Source organism: Megalops cyprinoides, chromosome 14 (assembly GCF_013368585.1).
Source record: "Megalops cyprinoides isolate fMegCyp1 chromosome 14, fMegCyp1.pri, whole genome shotgun sequence".
Taxonomy (NCBI): domain Eukaryota; kingdom Metazoa; phylum Chordata; class Actinopteri; order Elopiformes; family Megalopidae; genus Megalops; species Megalops cyprinoides.
In genome coordinates, this window is record NC_050596.1 from 7,017,146 (window position 1) to 7,030,614 (window position 13,469).

Here is a 13,469-nt window from a genome sequence, read left to right on the forward strand (position 1 = left end):
GATGAGGGCCTTGCCATTGAAAGGAGGACACAGACACAGACAAACCAGTCAAGCCTGGAAAGACAAGCTCTGTGATCACTACGGAAACAAGAGCGGTCAAGATAGAGGTCCACTTTCTTCTATAATTGAATAAATAATTCCAAACAGAAATATTTGCTATTTATTATTCATTTTCAGTTGACAAGGTTGTACTCGTATTTAATATTATTTATGGTTGTCATGCCAATAAAGCAGTATTGAATCAAGTTGAATTGAATTGAGAGAGAAAGAGAGAGGGAGAGGGAGAGGGAGAGGGAGAAAGCCAGAGAGAGGGAGACCCACTGTTATTCAGCACCATATTCTAGAATCCCTTTCAGATAGTCGGGTTTCACAGACTGGTCTCCTGTTACAGACTGAATTGGGGGAGGGGTTGATATTGAAGGTGTGGATGGTTATGACCCTGGCTGGATGTTGAAATAAACCAGCGATCAGCATAGTCTGAGACCTCGCCGTGATGCACATGGCACTGCTGTGACAGTGGCCTTGGATCTGCAAAGAAAGAAAATCCTCTTACACGGGACCTGGTGTCACCCCTCAAAGACGGCAGCGGCAATCTACCTGGAGGCGCTAATCTTAATCTCGCTCTGTGACTGAATGGCATGATATTCCAACTGTGATGAGGTAAGAGAAAGGTCTGACAGCCCTGGCGATGGATTATACAGGCAGACACACAGGGGACTCTGGGAAATCGCTGCTGAGAAAAAGCCTTAATTGCACTGCTGCACACCCAGAATCTTTTACCACTTTGTTATATGCAACACTCAGCCATCAAACCTAGATTGACGATTTTGGCTTTTCCTTCCTGGCGCTTTGCGCCTTGTTTACAAGGACAAAAATGAACTGCCCCTGACCCCTTTGGGTGTGGGGTACTGTGAGGTGACCTTCTCACTGATGTACTACATGTTGTCTGTGTCTTTCAGAGTGACAGGTTGATGGTGCTCTCACAGCTTGCAGTGAGCCTGGTCTGTGTATTTCAGAGTGACAGTGTAAAGGTGCTCTCACAGCTTGCAGTGACTCTGGTCTGTGTATTTCAGAGTGAGAGTGTGATGGTGCTCTCACAGCTTACAGTGACTCTGGTCTGTGGGTTTCAGAGGGACAGTGTAAAGGTGCTTGCTGAGCTGGGCAGTGACTCTGGACTGTGTGTTTCAGAGGGACAGTGTAAAGGTGCTCGGTAACCTGAGCAGTGACTCTGGTCTGCGGGTTTCAGAGGGACAGTGTAAAGGTGCTCGCTGAGCTGGGCAGTGACTCTGGTCTGTGTGTTTCAGAGTGAGAGTGTGATGGTGCTCTCACAGCTGGGCAGTGACTCTGGTCTGTGTATTTCAGAGGGACAGTGTAAAGGTGCTCTCACAGCTAGGCAGCGACTCTGGTCTGTGTATTTCAGAGGGTCAGTGTAAAGGTGCTCTCACAGCTGGGCAGTGACTCTGGTCTGTGTATTTCAAAGGGACAGTGTAAAGGTGCTCTCACAGCTGGGCAGTGACTCTGGTCTGTGTGTTTCAGAGGGACAGTGTAAAGGTGCTCGCTAAGATGGGCAGTGACTCTGGACTGTGTGTTTCAGAGAGACAGTGTAAAGGTGCTCGCTAACCTGGGCAGTGACTCTGGTCAGTGGGTTTCAGAGTGAGAGTGTGATGGTGCTATCACAGCTGGGCAGTGACTCTGGTCTGTGTTTTTCAGAGGGACAGTGTAAAGGTGCTCGCTAACCTGGGCAGTGACTCTGGTCTGTGGGTTTCAGAGGGACAGTGTAAAGGTGCTCTCACAGCTGGGCAGTGACTCTGGTCTGTGGGTTTCAGAGTGAGAGTGTGATGGTGCTCTCACAGCTGGGCAGTGACTCTGGTCTGTGGGTTTCAGAGGGACAGTGAGCTGGGCAGTGACTCTGGTCTGTGTGTTTCAGAGGGACAGTGTAAAGGTGCTCGCTAAGCTCGCTAAGGGACAGTGTAAAGGTGCTCGCTAAGCTGGGGTCTGTGGGTTTCAGAGGGACAGTGAGCTGGGCAGTGACTCTGGACTGTGTGTTTCAGAGGGACAGTGTGTTTCAGAGGGACAGTGTAAAGGTGCTCGCTGAGCTGAGCAGTGACTCTGGTCTGTGGGTTTCAGAGGGACAGTGTAAAGGTGCTCGCTGAGCTGGGCAGTGACTCTGGTCTGTGGGTTTCAGAGTGAGAGTGTGATGGTGCTCTCACAGCTGGGCAGTGACTCTGGTCTGTGTATTTCAGAGTGAGAGTGTGATGGTGCTCTCACAGCTGGGCAGTGACTCTGGACTGTGTGTTTCAGAGGGACAGTGTAAAGGTGCTTGCTAACCTGGGCAGTGTAAAGGTGCTCGCTGAGCTGGGCAGTGACTCTGGTCTGTGGGTTTCAGAGTGAGAGTGTGATGGTGCTCTCACAGCTGGGCAGTGACTCTGGTCTGTGTGTTTCAGAGTGAGAGTGTGATGGTGCTCTCACAGCTGGGCAGTGACTCTGGACTGTGTGTTTCAGAGGGACAGTGTAAAGGTGCTTGCTAACCTGGGCAGTGACTCTGGTCTGTGGGTTTCAGAGGGACAGTGTAAAGGTGCTCTCACAGCTGGGCAGTGACTCTGGTCTGTGTGTTTCAGAGTGAGAGTGTGATGGTGCTCTCACAGCTGGGCAGTGACTCTGGACTGTGTGTTTCAGAGGGACAGTGTAAAGGTGCTCGCAGAGCTTGGCAGTGACTCTGGTCTGTGTGTTCCTGCAGGGGAGGAGTGAGGTGTCACAGCTGCGCAGTGTGACATTAATGTGCAAGTGCTGCCTCAGCGGTTTCCTCTGCAGCTCCAGTGCTATCTCTGTGACTCTGACATCCAACTGGCTCATCAATAATGCTGACTGTGACACTGACACAAGGGTGACACTGGGATATCCTGAGGGATTGGGGGGGGGGGGGGGGGGGGTGGGGACAGTGATGAGAGGGTCGGCTGTCATATCAAATCTGAGAAACCGGGCCTGCAGGAAGGAATTCGATCCCAAAAATAATAATTTGATGTTCCAGATTGCTGTATGCATGCTATCCACAAACAATAACATGCCAGTTTTCATCCAGTATTCTTCATAGTGAAAGGAGCATAGCCTTCCCAGTTCACTGTCTGGCCTTATTATGTCATTTAAAAAATATTAGGAATAGATTGTTTTTGTTGTTCCACTCATTACACAACATATTTCATCTCAGCTTGAAAAAACTCTGAAGTGATGGAAAGCCGGGTATTGAATTCCGCATTAAAGTAATCTCTCAAATCCTCATCTTGCGTCTGAGCTAGCACTGTTTTCTAAACTGTAAAAGCACGTCTGTGATTACAGCACCTCCAGTACATTCACAGGGTAACAACATGCAGCACTACAATAGAAGGCATGTCTAAGAATTTTAATTACCATGTCGATGAGGACACTGCTCTGTGCGACAGAATCAATGTCTCAGAAATGGCATTGTGAATATAATCGAAAAATAAACAAACAAATCCATTTTATGGGTACTTAGACTGTTATATAAAAATGATCACAACATTCCGTTATATTTGGTGCAATGCATAGAATAGTCTCTTTCTTCATGCTGTTTGTCAGCCGTTATAATTCTCAGATATGTTTTCCATTTCAGCACTGGATGCTGTGACACAGTAAATGTTCTTGCATTTTCAAACAGGAACTGGAAGGCCAGACAGCAAGAAAAGAATACTGACTGCCTCCTTGTACAAAAGCTGAGTTTAAGCCATTACTCACAGCTTCCAAACTTCAGGGGACATGCATGGGCATCCATGGGGAAATCTTCTAACTGCATGGGGCACTCCGCTGAGATGGTTAATCTGAAATAGTGAACACGTTGACATCATCATCATCATCATCGTCATTATCATCGTCATCATCGTCCTCTTTGTTCTCATTTCTGTCATCCGATAGTGATCACCAACACGATCATTATCACTGCCATATGTCAGTCATTCCCCAGAAACTGCATGTTAGCACAGTAAACGTAAATATAATTCCAATACATGCGCAGAGCTTCACCTGACAGGAAAAAAAACTCAGATCATTTTTAGGACAATGGCGCCACCGTGTGTCAGAAAGTGGTGACGCTCTCTCTAAACCAGGAGTAAATCTCCTCTAAGCTCAGTCAGCTTCTCTGCATTGCCTATTCAAGTGCAGCAGACAGGGATAACACGGACACTTATCCCATTCAATCCAGTCATCCAGCCATCCATATCCTTTAATCCTCTGACAGAATGCATGTAGGCATTTTGTATACATTTGTATGCATCAGTGTTAACACTGTAGCACACGCAGCACGCATTGCCGTGAGACAGCGAAGCTTCTCCGTTGTGAAAAAAAAAAACACAGGCAGTTAATCATGGTCATATATTGCCACCTTGTGGATTCCAAAATATTGCACCGTCATTAATTCCTCCAATTCTTAATTCGGGCTGAAAAGCTTCCACGTGACACGGTGTACTTTACTTTCGATTTTCAGCACAACACCTGGGTCCTATTCTTTAAAATACTATAATAGCATGAGAGGAAAACACTAATTATAAAAACCCTAATGGGCTGTTCTTCAGCTCCAGTTCCTTCTGGGAGAACGGGCTCAGGTTTCATCACACCTGACTGCACTATTACCTAATTGAATCAGTTAGGCTTTTGTTTTCGTACTGGAGATGTTTACAAAAGTTCCAGGCCCTTGACACCTAGCGTCCCACGGGTGTACCAAGAGTCACACAGTTTAGAATATAGAGACAATTTAATTCAACAGCAATCTTTGAAAAATGTTTATCTGCTTCTATTATTATTATTGTTTTATTTTTTTATTTTAGTGTAACTATCCCTACTTCTTTGATATTCAGTATTTATTAACGATGATAAGTTAGATATTTTATATACTTTTCTTATTATTATATTTCCCATATTTATGTTTCTTCATGTATAAATTCACTCATGTGCACGTGAAAACATGCTTGTATGCTTAAATAGGCACGAAAGGAAACTTTCAGTGTCATGGACAGAGCTACATTACATACATATTCTCATATATTTAGGGCTCCTTTTCAAATAACATACTCACATGACCATACACACCAACACACATACGCACACACATGATCTTTTACAACTAAACCCTGAGCGGCAAAAAAAATGGACCTCTCTTGTCTTTAGTGGATTTAATCTCAAAGCAGTCCTCTCTATCTCCCTCTAGTGGTTTTCTTTGGTAAACGCTGCGTTTGTGTTTTTTTCCCCTAAAATAATGACAATCAGAAAGAAAAAAAAAAGAACTTCTTAGAGTATCTTAATTTAATCTTGTCTATATGCCTCTCTGTTGATAAATCATACAAGTGTTTGTAATGCAAGAATCTTTCAGATAAATCAGAAAATCAGATATACACTATATCAGAAATATCAAATAACATCAAATAACTCGAAATTTCTCCTGGGTTTCTGTGTAATGATGATTATTCCATAACTTATGGTAATAATGCATCAGTGCTAATCCTGTGCAGCACTAATTGCTGCCTTGCTGTTATGAAGCAATGACAACCATTTTTCCTTCACTGTCACGGTACATATTTAGCTTTTGGTCCGCTACACTGTTGACACTGATGAAGAGGAAATTTCAGATCAATATCACGGAACACATTTTGTTATCCACCCAGCCAAAGAGAACACAGCAGCACCAAGAGGAAATTTACAACTCAATCACCTTTATAGTACTGCAAGAAAGAACTATCCACACAGTAACTCCTCCCCCAACATTTCAACCATTTGTAATGACTCTTATTTTCAACTTTCACTTGAATAATTAGGAAACAGTTTGCTAATGCACTGCTTAGACTGAACTGTACCCAGTTCTGATACAAGCAGATGCGCAATTAACAGCAATGTAGGGCTACACCCAGCTCTCTCCCTCCAGCTCTGTATAGGTTTGAAAAAATGGCTGCCCTGTCATACTCATGCTTGTTCAGAAACAGGAGGCATGATCCCACTAGGACGAGTGATCACCTGTTTGGGCTGATTTCAGTAGCGTTTTGCACATCAGTGACTGACAGCACACAGTAACTCCTCCCATCAAGGGGTTCATTAAGCCTCACTCTGCTATCACTAATTATGACAGGCATCAATAACAATACATACTAAATGGTTTGCATCTGTTTTGCAAAGCTCTCTGTGACTAACACATCATGAAAGATACTGTATTATATGAATAAAAAAACAGTCTTTGACAAAAAGACAAAAAAGATCACCAATTGGATCCCAATCCTAATCTGGATAGCCGTGCATATAATATTTTGGTGGTACCCTCATTTATAATATTTCTTTCTGAATAAGATCACATTTACAATAAATATTTCTGGATTAGCCTTTAACGTTGCTCTGGGTAAGAGCATCCAACCACATAAACAGATAAATAGAGGTGTGGCACAAAGAGGAACCTCAGACAAGTATTTTACAATTCCACTAACATGCAGAGTGAGGACGTACTGCAAAGGGTTGAGGCAAGCAATTACTTTACAGCAAATTTACACTGCATTGGCCTTAAATATGTATTTCAACATGTAAAAGTCTTAGATTTTTATGTATTAGTAAACATGATAATGATATTGTGATATTATTAGAAATAATTACATATTTTTTAAATGTACTTGTATGTTAAAAAAGAGGAACTTTCAAAATAAACATGGCTAACTGCTTTGAAGTCAATTTACTGCTGTGAAAAAAAAAAATCACTACTGTGGTAACTCCCAACCAATACACTGTGACTGATATGGGTCTTGCATGAGCATTTGATGTGGCTTGCAGCACCATTCAGGTAACCACAATAAAAGACGCCATATAAAATAAGTAGGTGTAGGAGTGCTGTCATAAAGCTGCTTGTGCTGCATCATGAGTGGGAGGAGAACCTGTTAGCAATGGCAAAGCATGCATGTCAGTAAGATAAATTAGCTAGCAAACTAGCTAGGTAAAACACATTAGAGGAGTTTCTGGTTTGTTTAGCTACATAAAAATTGACATTGTTAACTTAATATTGATACCAGCTGTATCTTTACAGTCTTTACAACTAACAATGTGCTGTTTTTCTTTCTTGAAATTTTGCACAATAATATGCCTCTTCAACAGCAAAAGGAATACATGTGCCAAGTCAAAATCAAATAGCTTGAATACTGAAAAAAATCAAATAGTTTGAATGCTTGAAGAAACCAGAATTTATTCTTGGTTTTAATTTAAAAAATCACATTTTAAACTTTCATTTCTGTTGTTGTTTTTCAGTATAATCCTAAAATCTTATCCTATTTAATCTTTGTCTGTCCTTATCATCTGTTGAGCAGAGGTAAATGACATGACAATATTATCATTTTATGCCACAAACTGAAAACTGAATGGACAGTTCCAACTGCCTTAATTGTATTCTTTCCAATGTCTATTAAAAACAAGTTAATGGTGAGTATTTAGGTTGAAGGTTGTGGAGTGTGGCTCTCACCATAATTCTTATTAGGGACCACTGTACAAGAGGGTTATATCTAGGAAAATGTTCAATAAATGCTTGGAAATGTTGAATCCCCCCCCAACACACACACACACACACACACACCACATACACACACACACAGATTTACTAATTTAACACCATTGATCAGGTCAGGATAAATAATGAACAGCGTATAAATCTGCCTTTTCCCAGCTCAGAGCTGTGGTGAGAGCATGGGCGGAACTGAGGGGACAGTAACACGTGGTGCCTTCCTAGGAGTGAGGGCAGCTTACCCACAGCCTAAGGACTCAGAGAGGCTGGCCCTGGATAAACTGCGCATGATTTCCCCTTACGGGAATGCACTCAGAGAAAAGCAAACCTCTTAATAGCCGCTTGATGCTTTATTGCAAGAGTTAATAAAGATCCATTTCCTCAGATGATTAAACCCACTTCCATTTCCTCTTTCTGCCATTACTGTGTGATCTCTGTGGTACAGTAAAATATGCCTGATTACCAACCGGAAACACTGGATGTGTGTACAGTCTAACAAACTTCCATAATGCACTGTTTCCTTTAACAGGCATATTATGTATGTGTTTATGAATATATTTATGCATTTTATGATCACACTATTTTAGTAAGGATTTTACCATCTTGAGAATTAATATTAAATATGAATGTAATAGAAGTGAACGACATTCAGTTACATTGAGCTATCACTGGCCTTAAGATCCTCTCTGCTACCATACCTGCAGCTCCACCAGCGTTCAGACATGGGGCTTTTATCTGTATTCCGGACTCTAGAGCTGAAGTTACAGGCATTAAGTTGCATTTTCACGATTTATGGCATATTTATAACACACATGTAGTCTAACAGAGAGTAAATGCAGGGCTTGATGATTAGTGAATTTGATCAGTGTGTTATCCAGGATGTTTTCCTCTTTCCCTGATGTACAGGTAATGAAGCAAGCATTACATGGAAACAGATATTGTCATACAAATGAAATCTTTAAAGCCTGGCTGACACTAAAATAGAATAGAATTCTGTTTGCTTTTAAGGTCCATCTATCCTACACATAAAGAAATGCAAGGCTGAAAATGAGAGTAACAACTTGCTGGGTGGTCTAAGCACATTGGGCCTGTGGTGACGAGCGCTTAAAGGTGTTTTGTGTCAATCTGTTTTATGCTGTCGTGGTGTGGTTGGCCTAACGCCTTGGCCTAACGCTTTCACGTGAAGAGAGGGGCCACAGGCACCCGTGGTTTCAGCCGGGTGCTTGTGGCCCACAATGCCATTCACCTCATGGTGTAGAGCAGGGTGCCGTCATCCTTCAGCCGCAGGAGCTTGTTGGGGGTCGTCATGTTGTGGGCGATGGACTTCTTCCCATTGAGGAAGAAGGTGTCGGGGGTCCAGATGTTGCTGGCGAGGAGGTTGTTGAGGGGGAGCATCTCCATTGGCCCTTTGAACCGAAGCCTCTCGTCCTTCCAGCTTTGCCGAAAAAACACGTCGATCGTGTACTCCTGAAATGACGTCAGGCAGCAGCTCTGTCAGGGAGTTGGCTGTAGCACAATTCCTTATCCCAGCTACTTACAGCACACAGCATTCATACACACACCAATTAAATAATGATATAAGAAGAGTTATAATAAAACTACATTTCAAAATCTAATTTAAAAAATGCACAATTATACAACACGCATTAAAATAACAAAACGGGGAGTTATTTAGGAATAAAATGTACATGACACACTACAACAGGGGGCTGTGTTATTCATGCTCCGAGTCGTGTGCAGATTCACTGCATTCAATTTCCAATTGACAGGGCCGTTTGTTTTCGGTTAAAGACTTACCATTTCAGTGTCTGAAACTGGGCCAAAGCTGGTGACAAAGATGTTTGTCTTAATCTCGGTTACCTTTTCTGCAAAAGGTTACAAACTAAGTGTTAGTTACAGCAGTAGCATTACGCTAAACACCTCCGTCTCAATTTACTCCGGTGCAATTCATCTCTGTCATAGGTGCTGGGTACTGTATTTATACGGCACAGAGGAGACGGAGAGGAGGTGTTGTTAATTTTGCCTGTTTTTTTTTTTTCAATGCAGCGCATGCAGTATACATTTCCTCGCGGTAAAACTAAACTGATGATTCAGTTGAAATCTTAGAGATGGCTTAGAATACATCAGAATGTGTGCACATGTTATTTTTTTTTCATACTGCATGCATCTCATCCACGCTGCATAAAAATAGCAGAATAATCACAGCAGAGATGAACATAAATCAAGCCTTGGTTTGGCCATTGCATTGGCTTTTGTACTCTAAATATTTTTTTTCAAATGAATGATCAAATGAACAAAGGCAAATGGGGATTAGAAGAATTAAGCAGGACTGTACATATCTGGCCAAACATTCCTTTTGCAAACACAAGTGGTTCTGAATCTGCTCATTATTTAGCAGATTGTTCTTTTTTCTAAAGAATGTGCTTTTCTTCCAGTGAATGTTCCTCTGATTCTGTGACATGAATTGTCCACAGAAATGATTTCTCCCACACTGCCTTTTAGCAAATAGTACAATGAAGCGCTTTCTTTATTAAAGGAGTGACAGCGCTCAAGGTCACTCATCACAGATGGAACTGTACTTTGAGCAAGGCTGTAATTCAGAGAATATTGGCAGTGCAGTTCATTTATACTTAACTTCGATCAGTGAGCACAATTGCCGTCTCTCCTTCTTATATATATATATTTATATATATATATATATATATATATATATATATATATATATATATATATACATACAAGTTATATAAATGGCAAATGCAGCTTCATACAATTAAATTATCAAAGGATTAGCATTGCAAAGAGCTACAACTTACATTTCCTGCATTATGCATTATCTATTGATCGAATGCAATCATAAAGATGTAGGAGCTCTATGAATTATCATCATTTTCATTATTTCCAGAGATTGTAATTGAAATAAATGACTTAATCTGAATAAAATCCACTCAATGTTTCTTCTTAACACAATGGGATTCACGTGGTCATATAACATAATGCATTGTTAATCCTACAAAGCAGACACAGTGGAACCACATGCCAAATGTGGTCCCACTCCGTGGGAATGTGCGTTGTAATAGAGGAAGCAATCGTTACTCCAGCGTTTCTGCGTGTACCTCCCAGTCCGGGTCGCAGTCTGTTGTCATAACCATCCAGCAGTCCATCCAAGATCCTAGTGAATATGGTGATGTTGTCGTTCGTCTCTGCCTCTTTGAGCGTTCCTGCCGTAGTCTGGGAGAGGCTGCCAAGAGAACGTGTGAAAGATGTCATTGGGAAAAAAAAGGAAATACACTAACATGAATGTTTTAATTAAAAGCGAAATGAGTAGTACTATAAGGCTATTGACTGTTAAACCGTTAAACCGTGTCTCACCTCAGTCGGCAGGTGATGCTCGCAAGCAAGAGAGAGACCAACAGATTCTTCATTGTAAAGGCGCAGAGAATTCCATCGTCCATTCCTGAAACGAATGACGTTCAGAAACATGACTGCACGACTGTCCGACTACAGGGAGACGCTCAAATTCAAATGGTCCCGATTACCCATGCAGTTTGGCAATCTACTTAGTGATAAATTTAATATGTAGCCTTCTGTGAGAAATCCTGTAGTCTTATTAAAAGTTGTTGTTGTTGTTGTTGAAGATGATGATGATGATGATGATGATGATGATGGTGATACTGATAAGAGCAATAGAATAAGTAGTCGTAGTAGTGCTGGCAGTAGTACCAGTACTACTAGTACCAGTAGTAATAGCAATTTAGCGACAGTATCAAAGTAGTAGTCCTGGGCAAGGCAGCTAATTGCACTAATTTGCTCATGAGGTTCGCCTGACAGAACAATAACATTGACTTGTAGCCATTGACTTGTTTTATGCATTGTTTTCTTCATGATACATATCTGTTGAGAAATTCCGTTTTCACGAATCAGGTATAACATGAATATTATATATATATAGTCCCTTTAGCAGGAATGTATTGAAATGGGATCACAATGTGCTTGACACCGCTACCATAATTAGGCTTTTAAATGCATCTAAACAGTGGCTTGCCCTCTTTCGCACTGTTCGTATCCGAGGTCTGCACCACTTCAGATCACAATCACCCACATTCCCACTGTTCACCCGTTTACAAAATTAGACCCAAATCACGCTTTGCGGCATCAATCTTTATTGAAATAGTATCTGAAAATATGGTACCAAATCTACATTTTATGCTCTGCGACGATCAAGAGAAGTGTTCAGTATTCTCCCGGATTTTTAAACGAATTAATTATTGTGCCTATTGTTCCTGGGTGCCGGAAGACCGCTCAGATTGCAGCAACTGTTTAGAGCATTATAAAAACCTTATCGTATGATATCCCTGGCAAAGCTATAACATGTTCAGTAACAATCTTTAATCTCTCCACACACCGTACTACAGAGGCACAAATAATTGGTCCATTTACGCCGTTCAAATGGTCTAAAACACAAAAGAAAATACCTGAATCGTGTCGCAGAGCGTTAAAGTATGGCGTTGAATTCCATTGGAGTGCAAACCGCACAAGTCGTTGTCTGCTAATGCTTCAGAGATATTCCGCTTGAATTATCCATCGGATAGATGGACCTTGCATTATTTTGGCCTCCTTTACCACTGAAGGACAAAACACTGACAGCAAGCGGACCCTCTTCCCTCGCCACGCATTACGCTGATTCTCTTAATATTTTTTTCAGAGCATCAAATATTAACGTCGTCCGTAAAGCTGTAAAAATAACCATCCAAGTTATCCTAATTCCCCTACCTAATTTAGCGTCTGCTAGAGCCGCCGAGGGATAGCCAGTCTTTATTAGCAGACCGACTTTCTTTTTTCACCTCCGGTCCTCCGCACACACCGCGCAGGCACCCGTGCGTTATTAGATGAACGCTCGCTTACCAGTTCCTTTGAGGTTCCCAGCGCTGTTGTAAGTTTCTTTCGGTATTCCCACCCCCGAGCTGTCACTGTGATTGTTATTATTAATATTGGGAATCAAAGCGAAGGACGACACCTCCTCTCGTGCGCCATAATTGCCTCTCTGGGGAGAACAAAAAAGACCAGAAGAGGTTACAAAAATGAGACGATCCGTGCGACTCACGGGCAAAACTGTCTACTATCAGCGCCTTGACAACAGCAGTTGGAGCAGAAAGTGGATCTTCAGTCAGCGGACTCTTTTCCTTAACGTTCTTTCGTTGTAACGGTATTTGTGGTACTGTGCTGACGAATTTTTGAGGAAGAATGTGTGTAATCTGCACTCCTCTTGGTTATGCGCACGACGCGCTCGGGATTCTTGTATGGTCCATTATATCTCTTTGTCAATCAAAGCGCTTAAAGACTTTCCCTTCACAGTCGAAGCAGTCATCAACTTTCTCCCCAGCCGCCCCCCCCCCCCCCCCCCAAACAAAAATAAATAAATAAATAAATAAGGTTGAACATATCACCAATGAAACGAAAGTGTGTGTAGTGTTGAATGTTGAATAACTTTTATGCCAGAAGGAGTACAATTACTCAAGTTCTCTATAAACTAATAATGTGTTAGAGTAATAGGCTAAAAAAAAAACACGTGTGAGGTCATATAAGAGAAAACACATACTGTTCACGCTTCCATAAAATCTAAGGTCACTCGTTGATTTTTTCCAACGATAAAAAGAGTCCAGAGGTAGAACACAAACTTGAAGGTTTAGGATTATGATGTCGTGTTCAAGGTTGTGTTATTCGGGGAGAGAGTGGGGGGAGAGAGAGGAAATAGAGAGAGAACTTTTAAAGCCAACCGTCAGAGGGTACTATAATCCTACATTTTCCACTTACGAATGAGAAACGGTGAAAGGAGCATTTATTTCAAGCATTCACGCACTGAGAAGACAGAAGAGCTTCTATAATGATGAATAGACACGGAGGACGTAATTTGTATTTGACTGTGTGTCATGTGTAA

The 13,469-nt window shown here is 41.8% G+C and overlaps 1 protein-coding gene across 2 annotated transcripts in view; it reads right to left on the bottom strand.

Moving 5' to 3' along the window:
- The window catches only part of LOC118789570 (gamma-aminobutyric acid receptor subunit alpha-5-like), a 38,035-nt gene extending 24,813 nt beyond the window's left edge, over positions 1 to 13,222 (bottom strand). Inside the window, exons 1-7 of one of the 2 annotated variants that reach the window (XM_036546050.1) lie at positions 13,131 to 13,222; positions 12,437 to 12,575; positions 10,904 to 10,988; positions 10,648 to 10,772; positions 9,329 to 9,396; positions 8,778 to 8,998; positions 3,751 to 3,833 (exon numbers count right to left, since the gene is read on the bottom strand). In XM_036546050.1, coding sequence (XP_036401943.1) covers positions 3,751 to 3,833; positions 8,778 to 8,998; positions 9,329 to 9,396; positions 10,648 to 10,772; positions 10,904 to 10,986 — 580 coding nt within the window. In that variant the 5' untranslated portion in view covers positions 10,987 to 10,988; positions 12,437 to 12,575; positions 13,131 to 13,222. The other variant, XM_036546051.1, reaches the window with a different exon arrangement.
- Between the last annotated feature and the right edge of the window lie 247 nt (positions 13,223 to 13,469).